Here is a 12193-nt window from a genome sequence, read left to right as displayed (position 1 = left end):
ATTTTATTTTAAGCCTATGAGCCTTTGTGTGTGTAAATAATAGATCATGGAAATCTCAAAGAATTTTCTATGATTTTTTTCCATGTTCCGCTTCCTATAAACCTCATTTTTCCAGACATGCCTTTGTTAACATACCAAACACCCCTGGCGACCAGTTCTTAAAAATGAGACGTCATACTATTGACGTTTTCATTGCCACTCTTGCAGAAAAGAAGAAGAAGAAGATACGAAAAGGAAATATTTTCACGGACGCATCGGTTTCGCGTAGCGCAGTGAACAGCCTCATCAACATCCTTTAATTTGCGGGCTAAAGGCAGTGTGTAAGATTGTTAGCAACACGAAAAAGGTGCGTCTCGAAATTCAGGCAGTCTCCGTTCTCCGGGTGACACGGCGGATACGATGATGTTCCACTAGCCACATTGTGCAACGCGAACGTTTCCTGCTGGAATCCATCCATGGCAAACAGGACCTGAATGCGTATATCGAGCAGCTAGTGCAACGAGGTAAGGATAACACTCCCTGTTCAGAGTGAGGTTTGTAATGCAAGTTCAACATACGTCGAAGTATTTTTGACCCATCAACGGTGACAATAGGAAAGTGAGATTTTTTTCTTTACCGTGGTTGATGCGGTGCGTACGCGTGATGACTTGGTGTGAGCTTATTTTGTGCGCCAGGGACATCCAAACACTGTCTCGGGCATTGGGATGTTTTGGTGCTCTCGCATACCCGAAAGGAAGCATTCATCCTCGCCCACCCCCCGGTCCCGCGGGATGTGGTCGCTTCTGTACCATGGCGGGTGTTGCGGAGGATACGGTGGTGTAGTAAATGGTTATGGTTATTGATACTGCCTTTTTGCGCGCGGCGGATTTGATCTGCACTCCGGTGCGGTACGTGCGCGCAACGGCATGTGTACGTGTGCGTGTGCCCATCGTCGAAGGGCTGGCGAAAGCAATAGTCATAATAGTAAATTTTAATGTTTTTTCATATTCACTTTTATGCGCGTTCACGGCGAAATTGCGAATAAAAAGAGAGTTATATGCGGAAAACTAAGCGTGAGGGAGAAGAGGCCGAATTCGAAATGTGTAACAATTGCCCAGCCCTTGAAGAGGGGTCCGTGATTGCGTTAGAAAGAGAGCCTGCAGTGCCAGAGTATATAAGGCGGGGGCGGCATGTAATAATATCGCACCGCTCCGTTGAAACAATCGCCGTTTCTATCCTAGCTTTCCGAGTCCTGGCACGAAAGTGGCGCCGAGAACGGCTCCTTTGCTTGTTTCACACCTCCGTCGGCGTCCTTTTGCGATCGACCAAAGATTTCGCTTTTAATTACTGTTCTCATTTCCTCGCCACACTTTTCAGTGTTCCCCGATGCTCGGTAAATATGGCGAGGCGAGTTCCAGCTCGATGAAAAACCTGGAAAATGGACTGAGAGACCGAGTGCTGTACCACCAGAATATGTTGAGCATGACGGCTGAATTCTACCTTAACCCATTCCCTACAAACTCGACCGGTGGAGGTACCATCGGTGCCGCAGGTGATTCCGTCGTGCAGACGCCAAAAATGATCAACAGTTTAGCGTCCTCGGGGAGTTCACATCCTTCCCAGCAACAGCAGCAGCATGGTAGCAACGGTTCGGGAGCATCCGTAGGGTCCAATGTAGGCGTATCGCCAGCGAACAGTGGACTAACACACCCGTCATTGCCGCAATTCCAGTGTCAACTCTGTCAAAAGTGTTTCATCTCGAATGCGGTGCTAGCGCAGCATATGAAAACTCACGACGGCGGGTTTGTACTGCGTGCAGGAGAATCTTCCAGTGGCAATAGTTACGTTCAGCAGCAAACCTCGGCAGCCACTCCGTCGGCCGGCGTTGCTTCAAGCAGTAAAACTAGTCCCCCGTTACTAACTCAGCACATCATCAAAAGCGAGTATGCCGTGAGCTCCGCTGGTTCGACATCGCATTCGATGGGTCAATTCCCGGCTGCGTACGGGATGGCTAAGCAGTTTGAATGCCAGATCTGCCACAAAGCGTTTATGACGATGGTAAACTTGAATTTACACATGAAAATCCACGACAGTGAGCTGAAATCGACTGCAGCGCCTCACATGTACTCGCAAACATCCGGCAGCGGAGCAGGAGCTGGAGAAAATCTGCTCACCGGATCGTCAAGCAGCCCCGCCAATTTTCACACCAGTCAACATGGTCACAACAGCCAGCAGCACCACCATTCCGGGATGCTTCCGGTTACGGCGGTGTTATCCGGAGCTAGCGATGGGCTTTGCCAGATATGCCACAAAACTTTCAGCGCCGCGCCTCAGTTTGCGGCGCACATGAAAATTCACGAAAACGAATTTAAGAACCGCGCTTTATATCACTCCGGTACGGGGAGCTCCAACGGTACCGTGGATGGTGGCAGCACAACGATAGCGGCAAGTAATGGTGGCGCTGTGGATCATTTTTATGCGGCCCAGCAACCAACGCAGGTGCTTTCACATGCCCCAACACCGCAGCTAGACGCTAGCAAAGGACACCGCTGCCCAATTTGTCACAAAATGTCCAACAATATCATCGAGCACATAAAGCAACACGAAGGCCAACTAACGATGGGAAGCGGCGGAAGTAGCAGTGGTACCGCGGGTAACGCCGGATCTCCCGCTGGTGCTGTTGTTATCACCGGATCGGGAACGGCACCCGTATACCAGGAGGATTCTCAATCATCGCTGGAGGACGAGAGTGACGGTGCTGGTGATAGCCGGAAGCACGAATGTCTCATTTGCCATAAGAAGTTTTCCAGCTCCGGTAACCTAGCCATCCACATACGGGTGCATTCGGGCGAGAAACCGTTCAAATGCAGCGTGTGCGGCAAGGGGTTCATCCAGTCGAACAACTTGGCCACGCACATGAAGACGCACACGGGCGAAAAGCCGTACGCTTGCACGATCTGTGGCAAAAATTTCAGCCAGTCCAACAACCTGAAAACCCACATCCGTACGCACACGGGCGAAAAGCCGTACGCGTGTACGATCTGCGGGAAGCGGTTCAACCAGAAGAACAACCTGACCACGCACATGCGCACCCACCAGCTGGTGTGCATGGTGTGCGGGGTGCAGTTCATGCATCCGTCCGACCTGGCGAACCACATGAAGTTCCACAACGACGAAAAACCGTTCATCTGTTCGGTGTGCAACAAGGTGTACCTGAACCTGGACGAGCTGACCGAGCACATGAAGAAGACCCACAACCAGGTGAAGCCGTACCGGTGCCACATCTGCGACAAAACGTTCACGCAGTCGAACAACCTGAAGACGCACATCAAGACGCACATTTTCCAGGACCCGTACAAGTGTCAAATGTGCTCGCGCTCCTTCCAGAAGGAGGACGACTACTCGCAGCACATGCTCGTGCACACGGCCGACAAGCCGTACGAGTGTACGTACTGTGGCAAGCGCTTCATCCAGTCAAACAACCTGAAGACGCACGTCCGCACGCACACCGGCGAAAAACCGTACCGGTGCACGATCTGCGCCAAAAACTTTAACCAGAAGAACAACCTCAACACGCACATGCGCATCCACACGGGCGAAAAGCCGTTCGAGTGTACGATCTGCGACAAACGCTTCAACCAGTCGAACAATCTGAACAAGCACATCAAAACGCACGGCCAGGAGAAGGAGCAGCAGCAGCAGCACGCGAGTTGACAGTCGAGCGCCCAAAATTCGGTCCCGCACGAAACAGTCGCCCGCTCGGTGGTGACGGTTGGTGTCTCCGAGAGGCATCCAAGGCATCCGCAAACAGACACATCACCAAGTTCATCGTTCGCGTTCGGTGCTGGCAACCGCACCAGCTCGCTGATGATAGCAATGACGACGACGGCAGCAACTGCAGCAGCTTCAGCTGCTGCAAGGGTCTCCGTCATGCCTGTCTGCACAGTGCCGATAGTGCCATAAAAACACGAGATCCCTGGTGGAGGAGCCAGCAAGCCTTTCAGGTTACCCTTCACATTGGACGAAACGAACGAGTTCTTCATCCGACGGTGATGGCCGCGCAATGACTCCAGGATTGTGGCATTTGGAAAAGTGGGTACGATAAGAATCTTCTCCATCCTGCTAACTTGTGGGTCATGTTGTTTGAGAACCGTATTCCGTACTATTCAAACGTGTCCATCGGTCATTGACAGGTTAGTTAAACTCACGCATACTCCCCGCATAGACTATGTATCGTTCGTTAATGTCAATCATCCATCCACTTGTCGTCTTCGTCATCGTATTCAAGTCTGTTATATTTGTGTTTTTATTACTCTTGGTTATATTAAATCGTACTCGCTATGAACGTTAACCAGCATCGGGGGGGGGGGGGGGGGGTCATATGTTCTCGCAGCGTAAAGCCATGGTTCATCGAAAAGGCCATGCGAATTGTGCGAACCTACACAGAAAACCCAATTTCCAGGGGAGCCGGACAAAATGACTATGCGAAGTATAGGAAATGTAAACTAATAAAATCTACACCACGTGTAGAGCAACAACGTGTACAAAACGGAACAACACTGCGCTGGTGTACTTTCTTTCATCATTGCGCTTCTTTTTTGAGAATGAGTCTAGAATGAGTCGTTTGGTGAACTTACTGCATGAGTAAATTATTTATTACTGAGTCGCTTTCAACGGCGACTGCGTTCGATATATATATATATATATATATAAAGTGAGACTAGTTTAACCGATCGCGCGAATCACGATCATATTGGTGCTTGTGTTCTTAACGTGTAAAAAAACGCGTATTGCATTGGTTATTATCGTTTCGCTCGTCGGAGCAGGACTACCGGCCCTTTTTGTTATCCCGACTAAATGGAACGTCGTCGATACGGAGGCGTTTCTACATCAACACAATGTTCATCTCGAACGGATACTCGTCGGTGGCGGATTTCGACTGCCGGAATAGTTGTGCGTGTTGCCACGACTTACCCCCAGACAAGCGAGCCTGCAACGTGAACTTACCGCATTCGCAAAGGGAAGATAAGGCCTGCGACTGGGAACCTGCGACAGAATACACATTAAACAAACTGATGAGTAAAAAACCAATCATAAACGCTACAGATCCGCGGTGGACTGCCGTCTTACCGTCACTTTTGATGTAGTACAGGTCCACTTTTGCTCCATCGTACGTTTCCTGACCGAACCGCAGCTCAATCTGCTTCACGCGCAATCCCTGCACGGAAAAATCAAAGTTCCATTCAATCGTTGCCTCATCAGTTCCCTCTGGAATTGCATAAACAATCGCATGAAAATTTCAAGCTGCCACACGCACATGGTGCCTTTCCGCGGGGATGTTCTTAAGGACACCAGATTGCAACGTACCCGTTCGCGCTAGGTACACCATCTTCCAGTCGTGCTCTTCCTTACGGAATATATTTCTACTTAGGTATTGACGGCTTTCCCAGCCATTAGACTTTTCCGTAATGCGTTCATTCACCCGATTGCTCGCACCTATAAACGGTAAATAGCAGGTATAAGTAACTGTATGCGACGGACAAACGATTGATTTAGTTACCCTTCAAAAACCGCTCGTAGCAATCCGTAGCACAGCAATATCGAATGTTGAACTGCTTCGCATGCACCTCCTCATCCGTTGGAATGAACATGTACCGAGTGTTGATCTGCTGTTCGCCACGTTGCAACCGCCACTCGAGACTACCAGAGCTGCGACCCTCGCGTTCCGCGGCCGTCGGAACTCTGCGCGAGTTACTCAAAAGCTCCAGACATTCGTCGACGGTGCGCTTACGCAGGAAAGCTTGCCTTTCTGCAGTGCATTTAGAAAAGTTTCGCCGCTTGGTTCGCAACTTCCCGATAGCATCGTACAGAGCGCGCTCGGTGCAAGATCCGCGTTGCTGTCGCCGCTGGAGCAGTTTCTGGTGGTCGTTGGAGTATCGCCAACTGACGTCCTGTACGTCGTCGCGTGAGAAAGCGAACACGTGCGTGATCTCCTTTCTCCACCCATGCTCGTACATTAGCGGAGCGTCCAACACGTTCTCACAGGGATCCACGTGGATCCAGCGTTGCCGTCGCTCGGACCACACTTCCGTCCACACGTGGTCACCGGTGGAGAACACGTACCGTGCATCATAGCCCAGGCAACGGCACAGGAATGTGAAGCAGTTGGCCCATTCACCACAGCGGCCTCTCCGAGTCTGCAGAAGCTTCTCCACGTCGTTGTATCGGTAGAAGTGGCGCAACTGACCGCAACACCGGTACACCTCCACGCGCACACCGTCCTCGACGGTGCTCTGAACGAGCTGCGTTTTCTCATTTCCACAAACTGTGCAGGGTAGCGCGTTGACCCAGACGAAAAAATCTGCCCGAAACCACGCCGTTAGCTCTTCCAGCAGTATGTCCTCTTCGCTCGGTTCCTGCTGCTCACCGGTGGTAGTATTTGTTCCGCTGAGCAGCTGTCTCCATTGGGCCAATTTGCTTTTCGCTTTCGACGTCAGTGTATCGATCGGTACCATGCTTTTTCCGCTGGCCAACAGCAGCTCATCCTCATATTGCATCACTTGATCGGAGAGTAGCTCCAGTTGGTGCAGAAGTGCGTTATTGCCTTGTATAACCCGTGGGAACTCGATCCGAGCCAGAAACGGCCGGCTGACTTTAATCGTGACGGTTGCGTCCGTTTCTTTTCGCTTTTCTGCTGCGGTGCTTCCCGTTGGTAGCAACATCGTACTTGGGTTAGTACTCACCGTCGATTGCGCGAGAGGTGTACTATTGATGATACTAGCGACCGAAACCTTCGGTTTAGGGGGATTTTTGATCAGCTCCTTTCGTTCGTTAATAAATTCCCGATACCTTCGCACGTTTGCCAGCAGTACGTTCGATGGTACGGTGAGCGTTCCGTTGGATTCGATAAAACCGATTGCCAACATCAGCTGCTTCATACCCTCCACCGACAGCAGCTTGTCCCTAATTGCAGGATTATCTAGCCGCACTGTGCGATACTTGGCGTTTTGCGGCTCGCGTATGATGTTGTCCAGCAGGCGCAGCAAGGTTTCAGCGGCCACCACATAGGACTCCTTCGGGTTGCTTTCAAGGGCCAGCACGAGCGCTTGATTAAGTGCTGCCATTATTACTCTATGTTTTCGTCACCCCTCACCGATTCTCGATTCGGGATCTTTGGTAGGAGTGCTTCAAATGATACTAGGAGATAACGAACTGGCCAAACGAACGAGCTCGCGTACAAGATCTTATCGTGGCGGGTGGTGGGGAGAGAATTGATTATAATCGAACGGTGTATGCACTCGTTTAGTTCAAGATCGCAACACTCACAGTGGTTGACGTTAAGGCTAATTTAGGTTTCAATTCACTGAACTATCACAACAATTTCTGTCAATGAATTAATTTTTGCCGTGATGAATTGGTGATTGAACGGATCAATTCTAACATTGAAAAAAAAAACATACACAGCTCCTCAGCGTCATTGACAGTTGACTTTGACTCGAGCATTTAATGTGCCCCTGCCCAGACCTCAACTGGCATTCGAGCGCTAAATGTCATTCATCAATGACTAGCTAGTCATATTGTTTGGTAAAAAAAGAGCGCGTTAACAAAAAATACACAACGTTACGCAAATTAAAGACGTGTCCGCGCAAATTTAACAAGAGCAGCATCCGCGATCGTTTTCGTAGTGAATTCGCGAGTTCTATTACGTGTGCAAGTGATGACTGTGAAAGTGGTGACAAATGTGAAGCATGTGTTCTTATCAAGAAATCTGGCAAAATACCAGCGAAATCCTCTTCTGTAAGTACGCAATACCTATGTTACCTGATAGTAATTGATAACTGGTAAGGCAAAACCACGTTTTTTGACTGTGCCATTCTATTCCTTTCCCCAGATACTCAACATACAGAGGAATTTTCGATTTCACACCAATATCGAAAACGCGACGAGAATTCGCTCAGAAAAAGCTAGTCGGGTGAGTGAATCTATGTTTGTGACATTGAACGACAGCATAATCCTTGAACTTCCGCCATGAATTGTAAGGTCGTTTGTGCGTACATTTCTTTCAGTTATTCAATGCAACAGCTGTACTCTGTAGTCGCTGACGTTGATAAGTATAACACATTCGTGCCATTCTGTAAAAAATCTTACGTGTACGATCGCAAACCGGGTTCCTTAAAAGCGGATCTTATCATTGGTTTTCCGCCATTAAATGAAAGCTACACTTCTAATGTCACACTAATTTCACCAACACTAGTCAAAGCAGAATGCTTCGATGGGCGGCTTTTCAACTACCTGTTGACGGCGTGGCAGTTTGGTCCGGGGTTAAAGGATATCTCACAATCTTGTGTGATTGATTTTATGGTTTCTTTCGAATTCAAATCCCTCCTCCATTCGCAGCTTTCCAATCTGTTTTTCGATCAGATCGTAAAACAGATGGAGTACGCCTTTATACAAGAAGCAGAGCACCGCTTCGGGCCTCCAGCTATTAAAAGTCATGTGTTAGTATCAAACAAATCCTGACCAAAACTCCGCAAGGATGATCCAAACCCTAACCCTATCGAAAAAGAACGGAAGACCTAGCAAATTCTCGATATTATAGAAGATGTATACCAAATTCTCTAAAGAAAGTTGTTTTCCACATTAAGACTCGTGTAACGATTAGCTAGAACAATTATCAGAAAATCCATCCATCCTAAATCCTTCGACAAAGCATTTTCTTTTATCCATCCTTTCTATCGGTAATAGATCAATAGGAAAAAGTGATTCAAATTATTCATACCATGTGCAGATAACTATTTATTTTCGAGCTTATGATAAACCAGAAGAGAGAGAAGAGCTGTATAATAATAATTTATTTGTTAAACTTATTATCGTTCAAGTGATATACAAAATGCTAAATCGTTAATTTAACTGGTTCGTTGTTCAGGAGATTTTTTTATCCGAAACATTGTAATTATATCTGAATACTTTGTGATAATATGACCTTTGGACAATACAGGAGGATCGATTGCAGAAAATATATCCCCAGTGAGTAATCTAATTATTTAAAACACAACTTTTTATGCACAATTTGCGATTTCTAATAATCATTTAATCAATTAATCATTTTATAATATTCATTAGCTTATTTTCCACACTTACTGCAACGTTCCAAACAATCTTTTGTTCTTTTTCCAACTTCATGAATCCTAAAAAGGTCGGTTATGTACGGACCGATATTCTCAATTATCAGGCACATTACAATTAGTGTTAGGTAAATTGGTTGGCAGGAAGAGATTAAATGTAGCGTTTCGGTAAAGGCTCCAATTGCAAGGTTTTATGGAAATTTTAATTGATATAAATATTTACCTGTAATTCCATTGGCTCGTGAACTCCCACGGTCGTGTTTTCTATTCACATATTGGTGCTGTGAGTAACGATCGTAAATCATTTACGATGGTCAACACCTACTACCCATTGACGAACACCCATTGCGTCCAGCAGGATTCATTTGATTCTTTTCCTCCGTTACTTCACCTCCGCGGTGTCTTATGATGGACGACTTTCAATCAATAACCATGAAACGTGCCGTCGTCCTTGTAATTTTTTATACTTTCTTCGACCATAGCTAGGGAACCTTGAATTAGGACCGTCAAATCTGAACTAAGATCCATCATGGCGCAAAGCAGCCTAGGGCTTTTCATGACTGAAAGTGTACGCATGGGTTTTGAACCGCGCGGCTTCATTCGAAAAAGCTGTTTGTGCGTAGAACCTTCGAAAAAGGTCCTTCGATGCGTATTTTTGTGGCGGTTCTGTTCTCGCTACGGTCAATGGTTCAAGGTTAGTAGCATGCATTTGCATGCGAAATCTAACTTATGCAAATGCTGCTCTATGGGTCGTTTGGGATTAGAGAATGTGATATTCCAGAAGTGAGACATTTTCCTAGAACACTATTTGTGCAGAAATTTTGCCTCGAAACCGTTTAAAACAACGTTGGGTAGAACGATCAACCGGTAGACCAATAACTGGGCTAAACTAATATGCAAATCATAGAAAATTAAGTCATTTCACACATTGGGAGCTAACTGAATGATAACAGTTTTTTTTTGTTGTTCAAATTAAGCCTTAATAGGTTCACAACAACATGCGAATGATTCAATTAAATTTCTTCGCTAATCATATGCCGTAGAAGAGAAATGGGTACCATTTTATGCCTGGTACAATAAGAACGATATTTTATCTAACGAAGTATAGTTTAAGGCTTTTCCGGTTCTTGGCTAGCCTTTCAGCATCGATTTACGCGGCCTCACCGGTAATAATAGGCTCTGCGGTGACCACTGGCTGACGATTGCGTGTGAAACGTTCATTAGGATCGTAAAACAAAACGTGCGCAAACGTTGCTGTTGTCCAAATGCGGTAGAGACGGGAAGAGGGACGTGCCGTTGAACAACCGAAAAGGAGCAAGGATACCCACACGGGCGCGAGCAGCAAAGCGAGCGTGGTCATTAACGTGTTACCTTCGTTAGCAGAGATTGTTTCTGTCACTTCTTGGTAGGTTTTCCGAGATGGAGTACTCCCAGGGCCGCAGTGCCCTAGGGTTTTGAACGGACCAACGAGCGAAGAGGTTGTGAAGAAATTGTACGTTTTGCCTCTACCGCGCACGTGGGCTGCGGGCACTATTTATTCTTAGCGATGGCTGCGGATATGTTTATAAATACAAACCCCCATTTCAAGGTCAGTAAGGAAAAGCCTTGCGCTGTTCATTATGGAATCCGCAGACGGAGGATTAATCTGTAGTCGTATTTTTTGTTATTACTACAATTATTCCCAAGCCATGAGCCCACAGACGGAGACGGTGGTTTGCGTTTGCTTTTTCAACTGAAGATTTCAGAAGCTTCGTTGGGTTTATTACAACTTTTAGACGCACGTGTCGGAATGCTACAGCTGTCCGCATTGCGATATTACGACTGGTAGTTTTGGTTTGTTGTTTGGTCCCGTCGGAACGTTTTCGATCTTCCGCATGATTAGCAACCCATCCAGAACGCGCCCAAACACGACGTGTTTATAGTCCAGAAAGTTACACTTTGAACAGGTGATGAAAAACTGGCAACCATTCGTGTCCTTCCCACTGTTGGCCATGGACAGCAGACCCGGGGCGTCGTGCTTCAGAAGAAAGTGTTCATCGGGAAAGGTGGCACTGCCATAGATGCTCATCACTCCGGTACCGTCTCCCTACAAGGAATGCGTATACCAAACATTCAGTACAATGTCTATCTGGGCCGCATGATTATTCAGTTTTGGGGCTTCAAGCGGGAAGGCTGTTTCTGGGAACAACCTATTCCCGGAAACCACATTGACACTTACGTTCACAAAATCGCCACCTTGTATCATGAAGTCTTTGATAACACGATGAAAACTTGAACCCTTGTATCCTATCGGGACGCCATCCTTTTTATGCTCACCGGTGCAGAATTGGCGGAAGTTTTCGCATGTTTTCGGCACGACGTCGGCATACAGCTCGAACACCATGCGACCAATTTCCTGTTTAGCAAAAGAACACGACATTTGTATTTTACATCCAGATGCTTTTTTGAAACGAGTTTATTTGCCTACCGCAGTGCCGACCGTAATATCCATAAACACCACCGGGTTGTTAGGATTGCGTAGCTGTGATTGCATTTGTGTCCAGGTAGGCATCGTTGTAGTTGGTGTAGAGTAATAAGCTAACGCACTGACAAAACCACAATCCTCGCTTCAACTATTGCTTGAATCACAACGCACCTCAGAAGTGCGATCCCCGCGGTGTCGAGCTACAGAATATCGCGCCAACGTTAGTAGAAGGTCTTCGTCTTCTTCGGTTGGTCCTGTGATGTTTGTACCGGTTTGGTGGTAAACAGCACCTTTCGGACTAGCGATGTGCGGTTTACAATACTTGGCTGAGTATTCGCATATGTATCCGGTACATTGGTCGAATGTCTTCACATTGATCGATGCTTTTCGAACTTCGTTGCACAAAACGTCGGGTTTTGTTTGTTTTCATTATGTACATTTGAACAAATTTATCTATAATTTTAAGGTGCTTCAAAATACTTGTGTTAAATATTTTCAAATATTTTAATTTTTGTAAAATCATATAAACACCATTTTTTTCCAATTGAAAATCTGTATGGTGGCTAAGAGTAATGAAAAAATCCTTAAAATATAATATAAAAACAAACACACACACCCCAATTAT

The 12193-nt window shown here is 46.7% G+C and overlaps 4 protein-coding genes across 4 annotated transcripts; 2 read left to right on the top strand and 2 right to left on the bottom strand.

The window, feature by feature from the left end:
• The first annotated feature begins 2388 nt into the window (after positions 1–2388).
• On the top strand, positions 2389–4326 carry LOC128724580 (gastrula zinc finger protein XlCGF8.2DB). The gene has a single exon (XM_053818303.1). The coding sequence runs from the start codon at positions 2548–2550 to the stop codon at positions 3691–3693; it is 1146 nt and encodes a 381-aa protein (XP_053674278.1). The 5' UTR covers positions 2389–2547; the 3' UTR covers positions 3694–4326.
• Positions 4327–4610: 284 nt separating this feature from the next.
• Positions 4611–7103, bottom strand: LOC128727044 (peptide-N(4)-(N-acetyl-beta-glucosaminyl)asparagine amidase). The gene is made up of 4 exons (XM_053820905.1): positions 5540–7103; positions 5347–5475; positions 5110–5247; positions 4611–5025 (listed from the first exon to the last, which is right to left on the bottom strand). The coding sequence occupies exons 1-4, from the start codon at positions 7101–7103 to the stop codon at positions 4865–4867; spliced, it is 1992 nt and encodes a 663-aa protein (XP_053676880.1). The 3' UTR covers positions 4611–4864.
• Positions 7104–7584: 481 nt separating this feature from the next.
• On the top strand, positions 7585–8811 carry LOC128725341 (coenzyme Q-binding protein COQ10, mitochondrial). Its single transcript, XM_053819075.1, has 3 exons — positions 7585–7776; positions 7871–7951; positions 8046–8811. Exons 1-3 carry the CDS (start codon positions 7697–7699, stop codon positions 8497–8499), a joined length of 615 nt encoding a protein of 204 aa, XP_053675050.1. The 5' UTR covers positions 7585–7696; the 3' UTR covers positions 8500–8811.
• Positions 8812–10880: 2069 nt separating this feature from the next.
• On the bottom strand, positions 10881–11686 carry LOC128727232 (peptidyl-prolyl cis-trans isomerase H). Its single transcript, XM_053821120.1, has 3 exons — positions 11572–11686; positions 11323–11499; positions 10881–11190 (listed from the first exon to the last, which is right to left on the bottom strand). The coding sequence occupies exons 1-3, from the start codon at positions 11653–11655 to the stop codon at positions 10897–10899; spliced, it is 555 nt and encodes a 184-aa protein (XP_053677095.1). The 5' UTR covers positions 11656–11686; the 3' UTR covers positions 10881–10896.
• Positions 11687–12193: the final 507 nt, after the last annotated feature.

This window comes from Anopheles nili, chromosome 3 (genome assembly GCF_943737925.1).
Source record: "Anopheles nili chromosome 3, idAnoNiliSN_F5_01, whole genome shotgun sequence".
Lineage (NCBI taxonomy): Eukaryota > Metazoa > Arthropoda > Insecta > Diptera > Culicidae > Anopheles > Anopheles nili.
This window is presented reverse-complemented; position numbering and strand designations above follow the sequence as displayed.